This window comes from Mustela erminea, chromosome 6 (assembly GCF_009829155.1).
Source record: "Mustela erminea isolate mMusErm1 chromosome 6, mMusErm1.Pri, whole genome shotgun sequence".
In the NCBI taxonomy this organism is placed as follows: domain Eukaryota; kingdom Metazoa; phylum Chordata; class Mammalia; order Carnivora; family Mustelidae; genus Mustela; species Mustela erminea.
In genome coordinates, this window is record NC_045619.1 from 119,287,166 (window position 1) to 119,304,864 (window position 17,699).

A 17,699-nucleotide genomic window follows, 5' to 3' on the forward strand; every position below is an offset into this window, starting at 1 on the left:
ATAAAAATCAACTTGGACTAGTTTTCTGTCCACAAAGAATTCATGCATAAAGATTTTGGAATGAAGCTGTTACTGTAAACAGAACTTAGTTGAATGTGTTCTATGCTCTGATGTCTCCAGGAATGATTCTAATAGTTCACCCATCTGGGACTGATGAGGGAGCAGGAGGCTGGCTGAGGACAAAGCAAAAGCTGGCACCTTGCACCCCATCTCCACCCACTCCCCTCAGTAATATGTGTGACATTCCTCAGGCACCTCTGGCTGCCCTAAAAGAAAAACAAATAGTTAACTTGCAGAGATCACAGTCCTGCAAGACAGGAGTCTCCCTTGGTTTACCAATGTCCTAGAGATTTACAGCAAAGAAGCTATCTAACAATAGCACAATTTCCAGAGGCAAATAACTCAGTTCCTCAAGCCCTAAATAAAGTTAAATTTCTTCTAAACCCAAATCTCACTAACAGGTCACTTGCTAGGAGAAATATGAAACTTTATCTCTAGATTTCCGAGATAGTGTAGAGAATCATTCCCAAGCATATGGCCCACTGATATACATCTAAAGGGTCTCACAAGATTTTTACTACTAGTAATAAATAACCTTTCTCCCAACAATAGCTAGCCCCTCAAGGTCCTAGAGACCTTGCTTCCAAAATTCCTTAGAGACTAACATCACCCCCTTTGTCCTTACCCACCCAACTCCTGTGTATATAATTAGCCACTCCTCAGGATAATGGGGCAGCAGCTCTTTCTGCCCAGGGGTCCTGTCCCCGTGCTTTAATAAACCACCATTTTGCACCAAAGAAGTCTCAAGAATTCTTTCCTGGTCATCGGCTCCAGACCTCAGCCCACCGAACCTCAACTAGGTTCTAGAACTTCATCAGGATGGTTCTGGTCATTGTAATGAAACCTTTTGAAGCTATTCCAAGTGAATCAATATTGAACACAATAGAACACATCAGTGTTCTGGTAAAGTGTAGACATTTCTCCCTATCTGAAACACAACAAAATGTTACCTTGTGTTCTTGAATGAAACTAAACAAAAAAGGTGGATTTTAATTGCCATGTCCACTCTGGAGTGTCTGAATAGAAGTTCAACAACCAGCATTTCAGACTGCTGGGGAATGAAGAGGAAATTCTTTTTTAAAAAAAGATTTTATTTATTTATTTGAGAGAGAGAGAGAAAGAACAAGCAGGGGCAGAGGGAGAAGCAGGCTCCCTGCTGAGCAGGGAGTCCCTTGTTGGGCTCGATGCTGAGACACTGGGATCATGACCTGAGCCAAAGGCAGATGCTTCACCCAGGTGCCCAAGAGCCAATTCTTTTTTTTTTTTTTTTTTCATTTGACAGAGATCACGAGTAGGCAGAGAGGCAGGCAGAGATAGGGGAGGAAGCAGGCTCCCCACTGAGCAGAGAGCCTGATGCAGGGCTCGATCCCAGGACCCTGAGACCATGACATGAGCCGAAGGCAGAGGTTTTAACCCACTGAGCCACCCAGGCGCCCCCCAAAAGCCAATTCTTAAGAGCAACTCCAAAACAACAAATAATGGCTCAGAATGAATGAAAAGGATGACAGGATAGTTTTTTTTTTTTTTTTTTTATTCAGCATTTATTTTGAATTTTCATTTTTGGATAACCAAGCAGCTCTGTAAGAAGAATGCACAGAAGAGTCATTCTGGCACTTTTGGATAGTACATACGATTTCTGTAATACTCACATTCACTTGCTCAGTCCATACTCCATGTCTGGGTGAGCAAGATCAGCCCATAGGATTCCCGAGTTGATACATAACCGTATATACAGACAGCCAATGAAACCATAATGGTGGCTAGTGGCCGAAGAGACAGAGGAGGGAAGGGGATCTCTAAAGTGTCCTCTAGTCTACCTTAGCTCAACAGAATCCACGTCACACATGGGAACTAGAGAGAACACTGCGTTGAAATGAGAATTTGGAGCACAAACGGGCACTTGGCATCATGCAGCTTAAAGAAAAGGGGTCTCATTTAATAACTTTATAAAATCCAGGCAGTTCAATTAAAGGAGTTAAGAAAGAAAAAAAAAAGAAGAAGAAAGGTGAGGGACTGTTGTTGTCACTGTAAAAAAGGCACTTGGAGTTAATGGGACCAGAATTGAAGGGCTCTCAGCTGATAAAAACTTCAGTACGATTTCATTTAAAAGGCTTGGATGTTAAGAGGTGACACTCGGGAGTTCCCGGAAGAAGACACCGAAATAAACCACCGAGAAGCAGAACAGATGAAAACGAATGAAGGAAATCTTTACAACCAAACTGCGTTGTTTTTGTTTTTGTCTTTAAAGCAAACCCGAAACAAAATCGAACCAACGCAAAAAACCTAAGCAAAGTAAGAGCACGAAGCAGCGATGCATAGCTTTCCTTTGAGATAATGCATACCTCGAGACACTAAGTGCTAAGCTAATTTCTCAATAATAACTTCACAGGAGCATTATCATGATAAAATGGATTCAAGCAATGTAAAAAGAGTTTCATCCGTTTCCAGAATCTGAGGGAGAACTGAGGTTATCAGCAGAACCTTAGCAACATCACTTGTGGTTTCTCCGTGTCCCAGACGCCGAGGGACACCCGGGCGCTACGTTCAGCCGTCTCCCTGGAGGCGAGGCATCGGTTAACATCATCCTTTATTCTGAGTCATAACTTTGATTCTCTTCTGACAATGACACAGTGAACCCTGACGCAGCGGAAGTCCACTCCCACGGGCGCCGCCGTCCTATGTCTTCCACTGACAGGTAAACGCTTCTGTAAGAAAGAATTTTTGGCAACTGTATTATACTCCACGGTCGGGTGGCTCTGTGATCGCTCATTTAATGTTAAACGCCATCAGAGGTCTCTCCTCTCGTTTCTGCCAGGGGCTCTTCTTGTCTTCTCCTTGGTCCTCCTCATCTTCCTCTTCGTCGTCCTCCTGAGCAGATCTTCTCTGTTCGGAGCTGGCGAGCGGCTCCGGGGGCACGTCCGAAGTTCGTTTTGTCGTCTCCTCCTGCAGGCTGGGCAGCTGGCCGCCGCTTCTCCGGCCGGAGCCGTCCAGCAAGCACCGCAGGGCACTGTCCTCGGGGGTGCAGACGGTCGTGCCGCACTCGCTCCCGCTTTGGTCCATGTCGTCCAGGTACACGAGCTGCGTGTAGGAGGCGCTGTCCGTGGCCCTCGGCTCTTTCGGCGGATGCTCCTGGCCAGCCGGGTGGTTCTGCGCCAGAGACAAGGGGTCTCCTCTTCCCTTCCGGGCAGATTTTGGTTCATTCATATCCACGCCAGAATCCAAGCTGGCGTCATTACTTCCGTTCCTTCCAGCTCTTTGGAGATCAATGTAGGAATGCCTAACGTGCGCGTTGGACCTGCCGTCCAGGGAGACGAACCACGCCCGGGGGTGTGGGAGCGGCTTCCCACCCCCGAGTTCCATCAGCGCCTTTTCCGTCAGGAGCTGGACCTCACTGTTCATTTGAGCCAAGGCCGCATCGTTCAGGGATGCCGGGATGGAGAGTGACTCTGACATGGACGCACCTTGCGGGGTCCACTCCCGGGTGCCTGCGTCCTGCAAGTGCTGCTGGGAGATGGCCTGGCACGACAGGGGCTGCGCCGGGATCTGGGAGGAGGGGTGCGGGAAGATCCCTGCATGGGGACTGGAGAGCTCAGCCTGCAGTCTTTCGATCTCCAGCTGCTGGTCGGCTGGAACGACTAGGGGCTGGCCCACATAGGAATGGTCCCCCGGGAGTTTCATATAATGAGCGGGGATGACCAAGGCAGGTAAGACCTTTCTGTAAACGCTGTCATTGACCTGGTCCACGGAACTGCAGCAGATCAGCTGGCCTGGCCGCGGAAAGGACGTGGGTCTCTCCAGGTGGTCTACTGATCGCGACATCATACACTCAGTAGGCCTGCGGTCCAGCAGCTGCTCCTTTTCGGGAGATGAAGGCGCGGGGTACATGTGTTCCTGAATGGTGAGCTTGCTTCCTGTGGGAATATGGTTACCAGAGGCCTGACCGTCTCTGTCTTGCTTTTCAAACAAAGGCTGGGAGAGCATGGCGTTGTAGCTCCTCCTGTATTCGCTGTTGCCGGGGGACTCACAGCCTTCTCTTTCTAGAGATTTCCTGGACTTTAAGGGGAAAATCTCCACAGACTTGTGGTACTCTTTTCCCAACGTCCCACTTGGTGTCAGGTTATCAAAAGAGATTTGGCTTTTATCCTCTTCCTTGTGAGAGAGAAGCTCTTCCCGAGAGCTGAATTCCTGTGAGGTACTGTAGGAGAGCTTCAGCATGGGCGTGTGCATGTCCACTTCTCCGTTGGAAGACATCATTTCCAAATGGACCCCACTCATCAGCTCCTTGGGCCCTGGGGCGTCCGGGCGGCCATGGCTGGTGACAGAGAGGGGACCGGGGAATTCTGACTCCCGACGAGCAAAGAGCAAGTTGATGTGAGACATGGAAGTTGACTGATCCCTTTTGGAACTCTCCAGGGCTGCCGGAAGTTGCAGTTTTCTATGGTGCTGACGAGGTTTCAAGCATTTCCGCCTGCGATCAAAGATAAAATCCAAACCAAAAGGTTAAACATTCTTGGAGCAGTAAAGTTCCACTCAAAATCCCGTCTCCATTTCCACAGGAAGAAACATTAACAACTAATCAGCCGCCAGAAGCCTTCTCACCCCACACCCTTGGCCTTATTTTGATTCAAAACAGCACACGCTGCAGATTTCACCTGCAGGCTTTGAGATGTTCAACCAAGTTATTCATTCAAAAATGGTCCCTCAAGAGTCCACAACAAACATTCTCACAAATGGAACCGCCGAGATATCAAAATAAGAATTTTAGTTCTGCTTTGTCCTTGAGAACACCATCTCTTAATCAGTGTTCAGGAATATTCTTAATGAGTCATGAGAACTGTCAAACTTAAAAACAAACAAACAAACCCCAAACTCCCTTTCTGAGCAAACTTATAAACAGCATGCCTCCCACATCATGTTCATTTGTTCACAACTTTAAGGATAAATCTTCAGTTCTTAGATATTTTTCATGAGAAAAAAAGGACCTTGATTCAGGAAAAAAAAAAAAAATTCCTCAATATTAATGCTCGCCCAAGAAATTCCAAATTAAAAAAAGAGATTGCCAAAAAGGTAAAACTTTACCTGCAATAATATAAAAGGAGACACAGCAAAACCAAAAGTATGAAAGCCATTCCTCCTAAAATGGCCAAAAGAAACACCGTGTGATACGTGGTAATGTCCTGTGTGACAACGGGACCTAGAAGGTCAGAAAAGGGCATTTTAGATAGAAGAACACCTTGAAAGGAGAAGAGGGACACACTAAACCCAGAGCGTCTCTTTTGCTTCCTCTTCCCAGGTGAGGCGTGGAGCAGGGACCAGATGCAAACACCCGTTAGGTGATGGGCTTACAGATCACCAGAATTTCACCCAATGGAAAGGGACTACCTCGACTGTCCCTGGAGCAGCTGTGGCCGGGGAGCAGTCTGAATACGCAAATACTAAATGCAGTGTCAAGGGTCCCTCCATAGCCCGGAAGACAGCTGCCCTCCGTAGCACTGTCAGCATTCTACAGACAAGATCTTTCAATAAAAGAAAAAGGACGCATGATAACATAAGGAGTGGGACTCTTAAACTCAGAGAGATTCAGAAATCCCTGAATATCCAGGGATTTCGTACTACAGGAGAAAAAAAAAATCGTAAGATTTTATTTGCACTTTCCCTGGACAATTATTACTGTGTGGAGGGCCCTTTGCCTAAATGAATCAGTTGAAATGTATGATATAAATCGGCTATGACTTAAAAAAAAAATCCACAGATTATGGGTTGTCAAGTGTTTCTAAAATGTCTTTCATTTTAAAAAATAAAATGCCTTTTTAAAGTGACCTTGGCCACAGAGCTCTTCAGAACTTACAGACAAGGTAGCAGAGATTAAAGTATTTTCTTCTTAATGTATGTTGTAAAGAATCCCAAGAGGGAGTTTAACTTGCTCTTTATGTTCAATAGTAGTAAGAATCCATCTTAGTGGCACTTATGATAGATTGAAAGCAACAATGAAAACCTCCCCAAATTATAATATTGGGGACACACTGGTGTCCAGGCATCCCTGCAGTAAGCCAATAAATGCGAAGGAAGGAAGGAATGTAGTTTTTCATTATGTCCGACTGGCACTGTTATGATCACTATGTACCATAAACACCCATTTACTTACTGATTCTTGATATTTTAAGGGTTAGGTTTCCTCAAAAATCTTTGCAAGGAGACCACTTCAGAGTTAGATAAGCCCAAGGAGGTGTACTAGTTTTTGAAAATAGTGACATTACTTAAGTTCAAAAGGTACCACCATTCTCTCCAAAACATAATTCACTTCAATGGGGTGAGTGGTGTTCATATATACAAAAGTTGGAAAAATAACTGACAACTATACACTGCCTTAGTCGTTCAGAGAAATCATTTTTTACCCCGACACGACCCCCAGAGACATGGACAATGCCTTGGTGGGAGCCACTAAGAAATCTGGGGTACACATAAAAATCATTTCCAAATAACTCAAGCTCAAACCGTGAAGTACTTAAAACGTTATTATCTTAAATTCTGCCAATGGAAATCTCTAGAAAATTTACAGCCGTACTTCATTTCCTTCTTAACTAGAGAATGAAAGAAAAAAAGCCCTAATTATTTTCTTGTTGGTTTTGGGCTCATGAAGGCACAGCATCTCTGTAATTTGTTTTTATAAGAGGGACGGCTGTGAGGTTACTAATGTATGTATTTCTACATTCAATGCCCCCAGGGGCTATGCTCTGTATGTTTTTTATAGATTCTTGTCTCTTCCTTTGCTGCTAGGAAGGGTTGGTGGGCCTACGGCAAGAGGTTCTTTCTGCCCTCTTTACAGAGGATCTATTATTCTGTGGCGTGATGGGCAAACTGAGAGCCATGGTTGTCAGAAATCTATCTCAAATCAAAGTTAACTGTAACGCATGGGCTTTGTGGCCTCTATTTGGGTACTTAAGGAGTTTCTTTTCTTTCCTTCCTTCCTCTTAGTCATATTCTAGATATTTCAAATTTGGAGACTGGGGCATTTCTGTACCTGGCTCACAACCTCTACTGCTCCAAGAACATTATCACAAAGGAAATACAGTCTCTTAAAATGGATGTGAAATGTACATGTTCTTAGAACGGGACCAGAAAGTGCATGGGACTGATGTCTCAACAACCCCACCAAATCAGTTACTCTGGGAGTCTGAGTGTTCATTCCGGTGATCATTCCACTGCTGACATATTTTGGAGTCCTTCATGACAAGAGACAGCTTTCAACCATAGCACATTTTGACCTAGCTCAATTACCTACTTTATTCACCAGACTTGGCGGTGCAGAACTCTTAGATATGTCTAAGAAAAATCCAAGGGACCCTCTGAGCATCAAGATCTGCCACCAACGAAACGTCTCACTAAGGAAGGGGTCTAAGTGATACAGATTCTAAAGGCATTTTGAGTATCAGAAGCCATCACTGGACAGAATTCTCCAAACGTGACTATTTTAAGAAACAATTCTAGAATATTCACCGAGATAACTTCGGGCATATAGGTAAAAAAAAATTTTTTTTAGTTATGCTTTAAAAAATATGTGAATTAATTCACATTTGCTTAATGGAGATGAATATTGTTCTAGACACAAAGCAATTAGTTTGTTTTTAAGCCTTTAGGAAATCAAGCTTTTTGCCCCAAGAAGGCTCTGATGGGGATTGTTTGCTAGCGGCTCTGAGGAGTGCCCTGCCCCCACATTTCCCTTACTACAGGCCACAGCTGTCTCTGGAATTAGGGAGGAGGTCTGAACCGCCTCTGTGGCGGTTAGATTAGGAATTCCCTATGGCAGCTGTCTGAGTAAAACAGACAAGAGACAGGAATATGTTCTGTGCATTATTCTTATCCTAGATGGGAGAGTCACAATCAGAACTCCTCCACCCCCACAAAATGCCTTCATTTGGTCATTTGATTTTCAGATTTTCAACCATTTTTTGAAAGTCATCTCTCCACCCAACGTGGGGCTTAAACTCACGATCTTGAGATCAAGAGTTACAGGCTCCACCGACTGAACCAGCCTGGCGCCCTTCTCAACCGTTTCTGAGTAGGATCTCCCTGCTGAAGTAATTTTCCAAAAGCATACTTAGCCTGGACCCTCAAAGAAATCATTGCCCACCATCGGGGGTGTTGGCTTCGTGTTACCTGGGTTGGGAGGAGACATGGCAGCCACCCAGTACCCCAGCTGAGGGGCAATGTACGTCCACGTCCTCTGGCTACCTTCCTGGTGCACGAGGCCTAGACCGCTCTTCAGCCACGTTCCTGTGGGATGCAGAAAAAACGTCAGCTGTACGCACACTAAACACCTATTTCAGGCTTACATGTATCACACCAGTCATGTTATAGTGTCATGTTGGTAGCCAACACGGTCCAAAAGTCATCTAGGGATGGCATAAGCTTTTCGTGGATTCTTTTCAGCTTCTTTCAGGGAAAATGGAAACTTTAGTTTTTCCTTGCCTTTCTGATTAAATATTACTTTCAACCACTTTCTCAAACATCCTTGCTTGCAAACACAGATAATTCCACCAGAAAACTTTGGAGTATAGTAGAATAAAGGTCGCAAGACAAGGGCTGGTGGGAATGGAAAGAAAAGGTGGGGGGGCAGGTAATGCAGCATTGTGTATACTCTTCACTCTCAAGAAAACAAGCAAATTTCCTGCCCAAAATTACACACTGATTACACTAGAATTACAAAAGTTTAAAAGAAGATACAGAGAATTCTTGGTCTCATTTTTGCAAATTCTAACCCAGTAAACCTAGTTTAGAGGTGTGTATTTTCATTTTATTTTTTTAAGATTTATTTATTTATTTTGAGAGAGAGAGAAAGAGTAGTATGTGGGGGGGGGTGGGGAGGAAGAGGGAGAAAATCCCAAAAAGACTCCCCACCAAGTGTGCAGCCTGATGCAGGGCTTGATCTCACCACCCTGACACCATGACCCCAGCCAAAACCAAGAGATGGACATTTAACCGAATGGCTCACCTAGGCACCCCTTAGGTGAGTATTTTAAAAAGTTTCCAGTTGAAAGGGCGCCTGGGTGGCTCAGTGGGTTAAGCCGCTGCCTTCGGCTCAGGTCATGATCTCAGGGTCCTGCGATCGAGTCCCGCATTGGGCTCTCTGCTAAGCAGGGAGCCTGCTTCCTCCTCTCTCTCTCTGCCTGCCTCTGCCTACTTGTAATCTCTCTCTGTCAAATAAATAAATAAAATCTTTAAAAAAAAAAAAAAAAAAAAAAGAAAAGAAAAAAAAAAGTTTCCAGTTGATTTTGGTGCTGGAGAACACTGGATATGTCCACGTCAGTTATTAATTAGTTATTAATTCAGTTATTAATTAGTATTTAACATTAATGAGCACCTACTATGTACAGGCTGGTCACAGCAGATGTATTTTATAGGCACTGTCTATAATCTCACAGCAACACTATAGAACAGGACTTATTTTCTCTTTTGGACAAGGGCACTGGAGATTGGGGAGGTATCCTGAGGGGTACAGAGCAGGAGCAGATTCACATCTGTCCATCTGTCCGTCCTCAGTGCCAGTGCTACTTCTCATCTACCCTGCTGCATCTCCTATAAACCTTCCCAACATTGGTGACTTTTGCCCTTTTTAATTTTTCCAGACCCAGACCCAGCGCCCAAGGTCATTTGGCTGTTACCTGTCTCACAGGCAGAGAACCTTGCTTTGAGGCCCGTGGCTGAGGCTGGCGGTGGCAGGCAAGGAAGAGCGCTGGCCAGCTCTCCAGCCATCCCCGCACACTGACCCCAGCCCACTGGGGTGGCGGCCTCACTCAGCGGGTCTCCTGCCCTGCCTCAGTGCCCAGGGAGTTCCACGGTTGAGCCTGTTCCAGTAAAGTCCCACCACCAGAAACGGCCAAGGGTGCAACCCGGTCCCCTCGAGGCCTGAACGCCAATGTGCACCAACCATTCTCCCCTCTGGTCTCCAAATCCTTGTCTTCCTCCCTACCTCCCCCCCTACCGCACACACTTCAGGAGGTAACAGTGGATTGTTCTCCCGGAAGAAAGAAACAATACTTGGCGCTGCCTCTAGGGCCTGTCAGTTGCTATAGCAACATTCAAATACAGTGGGTGGAAGGTGCCCCTGGCAAAGCCTCCAGTTTTGCTGCCTCCTCTGCTCAGACAGCACTTAAACAAAGGAGGAAGGCCGGAGAAGCTCCTTAGCAAGCGCCCAGCATTGTCGGACCTTCCCGTGCAACAGGTTGAGTCCCCGCTGGAGAGGATTTCCATTCACATCAGACAAGAATACAAACTGGGAAGTTTCTCAGCTGAGTCGGTGAACAAGGATGCCCAGTTCAGATTCACCTGCTGAAGAACAGCAGCCGAGAGAGGACTGAGCTCCTCAGAGCATCGCTTAGTTCTCCAGAGTGTTAAAAAACAAGACCACAGGCCCACAATGGTGCCACTAAGTTAAGGCTCCAAGTCCATAAACCAAGACTTGGTACCTCACCTACTGCAGTTGCAACCCCGCAGGTATGTGACCTTTAACCAGTCAACATAGAATTTCCCGGTGAATACTAGGGAGTTTCCTGATAGACCCCCTCCGCTCCTCTTAGGACGGCAACCTTACCAATAAAGTTCTTTCTTTTGTTTGCGCCCTCACTCTGCCTTTAAAAACCTTTCTCTCTCTCAGCAGAATTCCCCTCTCTACTTGCTAGATGGGATGCTGCCCAATTCATGAATCCTTTAATAAAGCCAATTAGATCCTTAAAATTACTCCACTGAATGTTTTTTAACAAGCACTCCTGAGGAAATGGAAACACAGGACCTTCGACACCTGTAGCTTAGGATCTTCTAGGCTTGGGAAGGAAGCTTCCCTGAAAGTAGGGAGCAGACTACTGGCGACCGTTTCCAGTTTTCCACTTGGGGATCCCATGCTGTTTGGTTCCACGCCACACTCCACTCCGCCTGGGGCTCCCGCACAACACAGCCCTGCCAAGATCTCCCCCTCGGCCAGGAGGCGGTGTGCACTCTTTGGTTTGTTTTCCCCAGGCTGGGTTCTTCAGTTGATGCTCTGCAAAGGGTGTGGCTATCCGTTGAGGCTGAAGGGATCCAGACAGAGAGACCTAAAGCTCATGGATCCTAACTGCTGCTTCTTCAAACCTAACTGGACAGCTAAGTTACCTCTGCCTTCGACAACATGAGCACATCAACTAGAAAAACACTTTGAAAATTGCTCCCAGCTGAACTGGGGGCAAGCCTGGTGAATGGAGCCCCCAATTCCCCAGCTGATAAGTTTCCCAGTCCAGCCTGGACGGCCCTGGCTCAGCGGTGGTGGCGGTGGTGCCGGCAGGAGCCAGAGAGGCCAGTGACTGGAGACCACACCACTGCTCTGTGCACCTGCTCTGGGAACACAGGACAGGCGGAGGGGGCTTCTGGAGGATGTAAGTTTTGAAAAACAGGCAGCACTGTCAGCTGGGGGAGGGGGTAGGGAGGACACCAAGAGGAAGAAGAGGAGGAGGTAGTGTGCAGGAAGGCAGGGTAAGTGGGTCCTCAAAAAGTTAGAAATAGAACTACTCTACGATTCAGTAACTGCACTACTGGGTATTTGCCCCCCAAATAGGAAAACACGAATGCTAAGGGATCCATGCTCTCTGTCTACGGCAGCATTATTTACAATAGCTCAATCACGGAAGCAGCCCCAGGGTTCAGCGATACGTGAATGGATAAGGCAGATGTGGTATACATACAACAGAATATTACTCAGCCATGAAAGGAATGGCATCGTGGACGGAGCTAGAGGGTATAACGCCAAGTGAGAGAAGTCAGTCAGAGAAAGACAAATACTACATGATTTCACTCATACGTGGAATTTAAGAAAAACAAATGTGCCAAGGAAAAAAAGAAAAGAGAGAGACAAACCAAGAAACAGACTCTTAGTTATAGAGAAGACACTGCCAGTCACCAGAAGGGAGGTGGGTGGGGGGAGGGGTGAGACCGGTGAAGGGGACCAAGGGCGGACTTATCACCATGACCACCGAGTGTTGTGTGGAAGCGCTGAATCCCGATACTGTACACCTGAAACTAAGACAACACTGTGTTAACTGGAATTAACATAAAAAACTTAATAGAAAAAAAAAAAAGAAAAAATGGGAGGCCCTGGGCCCTGCAGGTGGAGGTTGGGCGAGCTCAGAGCTCTTTCCCCCACCTGCCCCTTTAGCGCCCCACCCCCTGACCCTCTGCTCTTCAAACATCAGCTCACACGGTGTACACCAGACTTAAGTCTGTGGCTTTGCCGGCCACGGCTGCTCTAATCGCCCATGATTTTTCTCTCTTTCAGAAACTTCCCCATCTTTCAAGACTCAAGTCACGTCATGGGCTTTAGTGTCTCTAGGACTCAAGGACTGTCCCCCGTCTCAGCACTCCTGGGGCATGTGTCGATGCATCACTTTTCCAAAATATATGTTGCTTCCGTTGCTAACCCCTGGCCCGTGTCTTGCCTCCTCTCTCTGACCAGAGGCTCCGTGAGTTGGGGCCCGGGTCCTATATTCCTTTTGTCTTTTCCCAGCACTAAGAAATATCCTCAGCACAGGAGCTCAGTAGGATCTGAGCATGAGAAGGCTCGACATGCAACCCAACCCCAAAACTATCAGAGGACCTTCTGTGAAAAGCTGGGTGTGGTTGTCAGAACAGACATCCTTAGAAAAGTGTGGCTAACATTCAAACTGAAGGGAACCAAGCAGCTGGGAAAGAAGCATTTATTTGGCCTAGGTTTTCAGCGAATGAAGGGAGATACTATCTCAGGATTCAGCAGTCCTGCTGTTACTGGCAAACCCCATTTCCAAGCTTGCCGTGCTTTGTGGGAGGAAATGAACCACGGGGAATACGAGAATGAATGAATTGTACGCTAGAACATATGCTTCTCATTAGTGAGATCCTGATGCCGCGGGATGAGGGCGACCTCCCCACCTGAGGAGCCGGCACACATTAAGAGATTCCTGGGCACCCCGTGAGGGAACGTGTGCCGCGAAGCTTCGCTGGTGATCCTGGCCAGCAGAACAAATATGGCTCTGGAAAGGCTCTTCTGCTGAATAAGGCTACATGAGCACAGCCCCTGGGACCAGGGTGCCAGGAGTGGGGGTCTCTCTTACCCAGGGTTCTCCTTCTCCTTGCTCTGAACTCGTGCTTCCGGCCTCTTCCCATCACTTCCCGAGGAGGGCCTGCTATACTCTCTCAGGGTCCTCTTCACAGGTGGGTAGTCGAGGCAGCCGGGACATGCAGAGTGTCAAGGGCGGAGCACCTCGGGAAGGTGTGCAGGCAGGCCCCTGCGCTTCCTCATGCCCCATCCCACTGACCGGGCCAGGCTGCCATCTTCCTCAGGCACAGCTACTGCCCTGAGGGGCTGGCCAGCTGTTATGGGGGGGTCTGTCGGGAGTGGGCTGGTGGCTCCGTGTGGCTCTGACCCAGGTCCGCGGCAGGTCTGTTACTGGGGACTGAATGTGTGTGCAGGGAAATGGGAGTGACACCGAGGAAAGGAATTCTGCATTACCGAAATGTCTAGATCAGTGGCTTTCAAATAGTTTCGTAAAGCATTGGAACTCTCTCCCTCTAATGAAATCTTAAACAGAAATTCATTCCTAAAAAAGATATAGGATGAGTTTCTCCACAGGAAGGTGATGAGCACACCCCTCCTCCCCCGAGGCTGCCCACCACAGCGACGCCACGACATCTCCTCACCGTGGTTTAGAAGCTCTTCTCTACAGCTTGGGTTTTATTTGCCAAAATGTGAAATAGAAGTTTTAACAAACATTCTAAAAGGTGTCATTTACTTCTGCCTTGTAAAATTGAATATAGTTTTGATTTTTCAGGATAACTCAAGGCCATGATCACGATCAACCACAATGCTAGCTATTGATGCCCTTACATCCTACTGAAGAATGGGAAGTGTTTGCTCCTACATTTGCTATACCCTCCCATATGCTTGCTCCTTCCCTCTCTCCCCTGCTTCCTTCTCCCCTTCCTTCCTCTCTGCTGCTACAGTATTCCTGTTACCAGCTCTGGTCCCCCCCCCCCGCCCCCACCCCCACTACAGTCGGCCATCAGAACTAGATGACCCACCTTCTTAAAACTGTGTCTGAGTAATGTCCAGAGGCAGTGTGAGGGACTGGGGAACAACACCAGTTATCCAGCAGTGGTGTTCCGAATCTAAGTTCAGTATTTCTTTCCTTCTACACTATACCCTCAGATCAGGTTTTGTCTGGATTATCATTTTCTAGAGTTAAACCTTACCCAGTAGAAAGACGGAGAAATATTTTCAAGAATACATACCTTGCTGGAAAGTCATCCTAGTCTTTTGAAAATGAATTAGTTATGTATTCGGCTGGCAAGGTTCGTTGTGCATAAATCACCATGAGTTCTTAATTTGGAAGCTATGCTTAACCACAAAGATTATCACACTCAATAACTGACAGGCAAGAGAAAGGCAAGATTCCCGCTCACCTGTAAGATCTGATGGGCTCTCTTAGCAATCACCAAGAGTGTTACCTTCTTTATATGTGACCAAGCAGTCATGAAATCAGCCTTCATTTGCAAAATATAAAGCAAAGTGAGTTAAAAAATATAACAAATGGCTATCAAAATTCTAAAATATGAAAAAAGGCTCAAAACCCATGCTGAACTCGAACATGCCCTGTAGGGTTCATGTCGGGGCAGCTATGTACATAGCAGACAACATGGCGCTTGCGCCTGAGGCTAAACAGAGGACCTGCGCACCACCTGAAAGATGACTGGCTATGCCCAGAACAGGAAGCCCGAGGACACTGCGTGCTTTTTATCATGCTATCAGGCTTCCTTTCACATGTACAGTCTGCTGATGGGAGGAGAGGGGATACAAATAGGGGTAAAGATCCGGGTAAGGAGAGAACAATAAAGATTCGCAAGCTTGTCACTCCGTGTCTCTGGGTCATTCTTGCTGGCGAGAGCGACAGGTTCATATTTACCTTGCTTCTCTTGCCTGCCATATTTCCTCCTCCTGGAAGTCCCTTTTATAGGAACCATGCTAACTCATCTCTGCATCTGGTAACAGGCAGAGAAAACCCTGATATTGGGAGCACTACTGATTTTGAAAAGGAAACTCTTAAGTGACAACTGATACTTGAACTAATTGCCGAAGCTGACCCCTTGTGCATTAGGCGATGCACAGGGACATAAGCCACTGCTCCTGCAGTGAGACATGTCACCGACATGCGGCCGACACAAGTCCAGCTGTCTGAAGGGCCAGCTGACTGCATGGGCGCCTTCCCCAGCGAAAGACAATCCTGCAGGTGAGTTTCTAGCTCTGCCACTTTTTAGCTATGTGAACTGTGCACATGCGGCAGAGGGTGCGGCAGAGGGCCTGAAGGGCCCCGGGAACAATCCTGGAGCCGTTTCAAAATGCTCTTGTCAGGTGCTCAGGTAGGTACTGGTAGTTGGGTGCTGTCCCTCCTGCAGCTGACATATTCAAATTGATCTATTTCTCTTGAAAGAGACTGGGGTGAATGCGTCTAGGTCTAGGAGCTGGGACTCATGAGGACATTGCACAGCCACTCAGAAAACCCACCTCCAAGAAGTTCTATCGGTCAAAGGGTGAGTACTGAACAGCCATGCTGTGAAACATGGCTGTTTCGACTCCTACGTCTGCATTTTTCACTGCAAGATATTTGGGGACATTTATAGTGAGAGGTGGGAAAGGCGTGAACCTGTGGTAGGAACCCACGACGGTCTCGCCTCTCAGCTGCTGGCCACGGCCAGTAACCGTGTTCTCTTTCCAGCTCTGTGACCCTTGCTCAGTAACTAGCATGGTGAATATACGAATATACAAATATACAACTCCATCAGCCCTAAGTCACACTATCAGTATAGCAGAAGTGGCGACAATTTCTACTTTGATGATACTGTGGCACAGCCTTCTTGTTTCTCCCCAAATTCAAGTTCATGCCTTTGAGTAGCTATGCTTCCTTCTTTAGAATTTTTCTTCCATGAGATCTTTGAGGGGGAGGCATTTCTTGTTAATTACATAGCAAAGTATTTACATTGTGTCAATTATCCAACCATTCCTGTTGAAAGCAATCAAACTGAAGAGTAAAAAGTTTTGTACAGATGGTTGGAGTCTTAGGGCTTCAGGCAACCACATTTTAGAACTGATTTAAATAAGAATAAAATTAAGGGCAACTCACTACAACCAACATCCCTCCGTTTAAGCATAAAAGCAGAGATACGCTGAATTATTAGAAATTAAAACAAGAAATGAACCTGTACTCAGCTACACCATGTTCCCTGGGTATTTTTAGGGTAATTTTTGAGAAGTACCTTCTTAAAAATAACTTTAATCTAAGCAAGTGACTCTTCTTTTTTCCTTGAAGCTTTAGCTGAGCTATCAGAAGCCTTACTGAACCAAGGTTTGGAAAAGAGTAATGGTAAACCATTAAGATTCTGGCAAAGTTATAGAAAGCGTATGCCTTAAATAGGTAGCCGAAAGCATTAGGATACATAATAGCATTAATAAAATTTAATGAGCGAATTTTGGATTTATAATAGTTATATATAAATTTCTAGAAAGTAGGTATTTCTTTCTTGATATTCTGTATCAGAGTACAGGCTAATTATACCCATATGGAGGGAAATTTTGTTCATTACCCACTAAATCCGATATCCATCTTGCAATTATATGTCAGAAGAGACTGGGTGGAGGGAGCGGACCAGGTCTATGGGAGGCACAGCCACTACTCCCCTGCATTAGAAAACTCACTCCCAATGAAGAAGAGCGTAACAGAGAAGTTTACAAACATCTGTACAGATGCAATAAGATGCCTCAAACCAATGCTTGCCGAAGAGCCTGTTACAAGAGAGAGCTTGTTAAAAGGCAGGTTCTGACTCGGTGGATCTGAGGTTCTAACAGGCTCTCTAGCTGTGGACCATACTTGAAGCAGCAAAGCTCTAAATCACTGGCACTCTTGTGGGCGTGGCAATTCTTCCGGAAAACCGTGATGCCATTTCCCACAGTGCTGCCGTGGTGCACAAACTGGACAGCCAGTGCTCGATGCGACTTCAGAAATAATTTCTACAATATTTAAAAAAATAACGCAGTCACTCGTCAGGGGACCAGCCAGGAGTTGGCAAATTCAAATGCCTACAGATGCGGTTGTGAAGGGGCAGTGATGCCCGCGGACCCGGCTGTTGCCTCCGGAAGGGGCCACATCGATCTCAACCTTAAGCCCTTTACATTGACTGTTTTCTGCCCAGAATGTTCTGCCCCCAAGATATTCCCATTAGGCTCCTAGGTATCTATGGGACCTCGGCCCTAATGTCACTTCTCCAAAGGCTCTGACCAACCAATCATTCTCTCGGACATCACTCTACCTCAGTCTTACTGTACTTAGGTTCTATGAAGCAAGCTGGCTTGCTGTCTGTCGCCTTCATTTAGAGAAAGCGTCACAATCCCAGGGACCTTCCCAGCTTTGTTTTGTCATTGCCTTGACCCCAGAATAAGCAGGGCACAAAGAAGCTCTTCAATAAATATTTGCTGAACTCTTCAATTTTCAGAAAAGAGAAGCCCAGAGAAGAATTCCATGGGAAATCTTTCATTTTTAAAATGTTGGCAGTAAATTAAAACACCGCAAACAAACGACTGCCCCCAAACC

General features: G+C 46.4%; 1 protein-coding gene across 1 annotated transcript in view; it reads right to left on the reverse strand.

The window, feature by feature from the left end:
* Window positions 1-1,592: 1,592 nt before the first annotated feature.
* Window positions 1,593-17,699, reverse strand: part of FAM171A1 (family with sequence similarity 171 member A1) — a 126,933-nt gene continuing 110,826 nt past the window's right edge. Inside the window, exons 6-8 of the mRNA XM_032349494.1 lie at window positions 8,218-8,334; window positions 5,140-5,254; window positions 1,593-4,528 (exon numbers count right to left, since the gene is read on the reverse strand). Coding sequence (XP_032205385.1) covers window positions 2,827-4,528; window positions 5,140-5,254; window positions 8,218-8,334 — 1,934 coding nt within the window. The 3' untranslated portion in view covers window positions 1,593-2,826. The remainder of the gene's footprint in view (window positions 4,529-5,139; window positions 5,255-8,217; window positions 8,335-17,699) is intronic.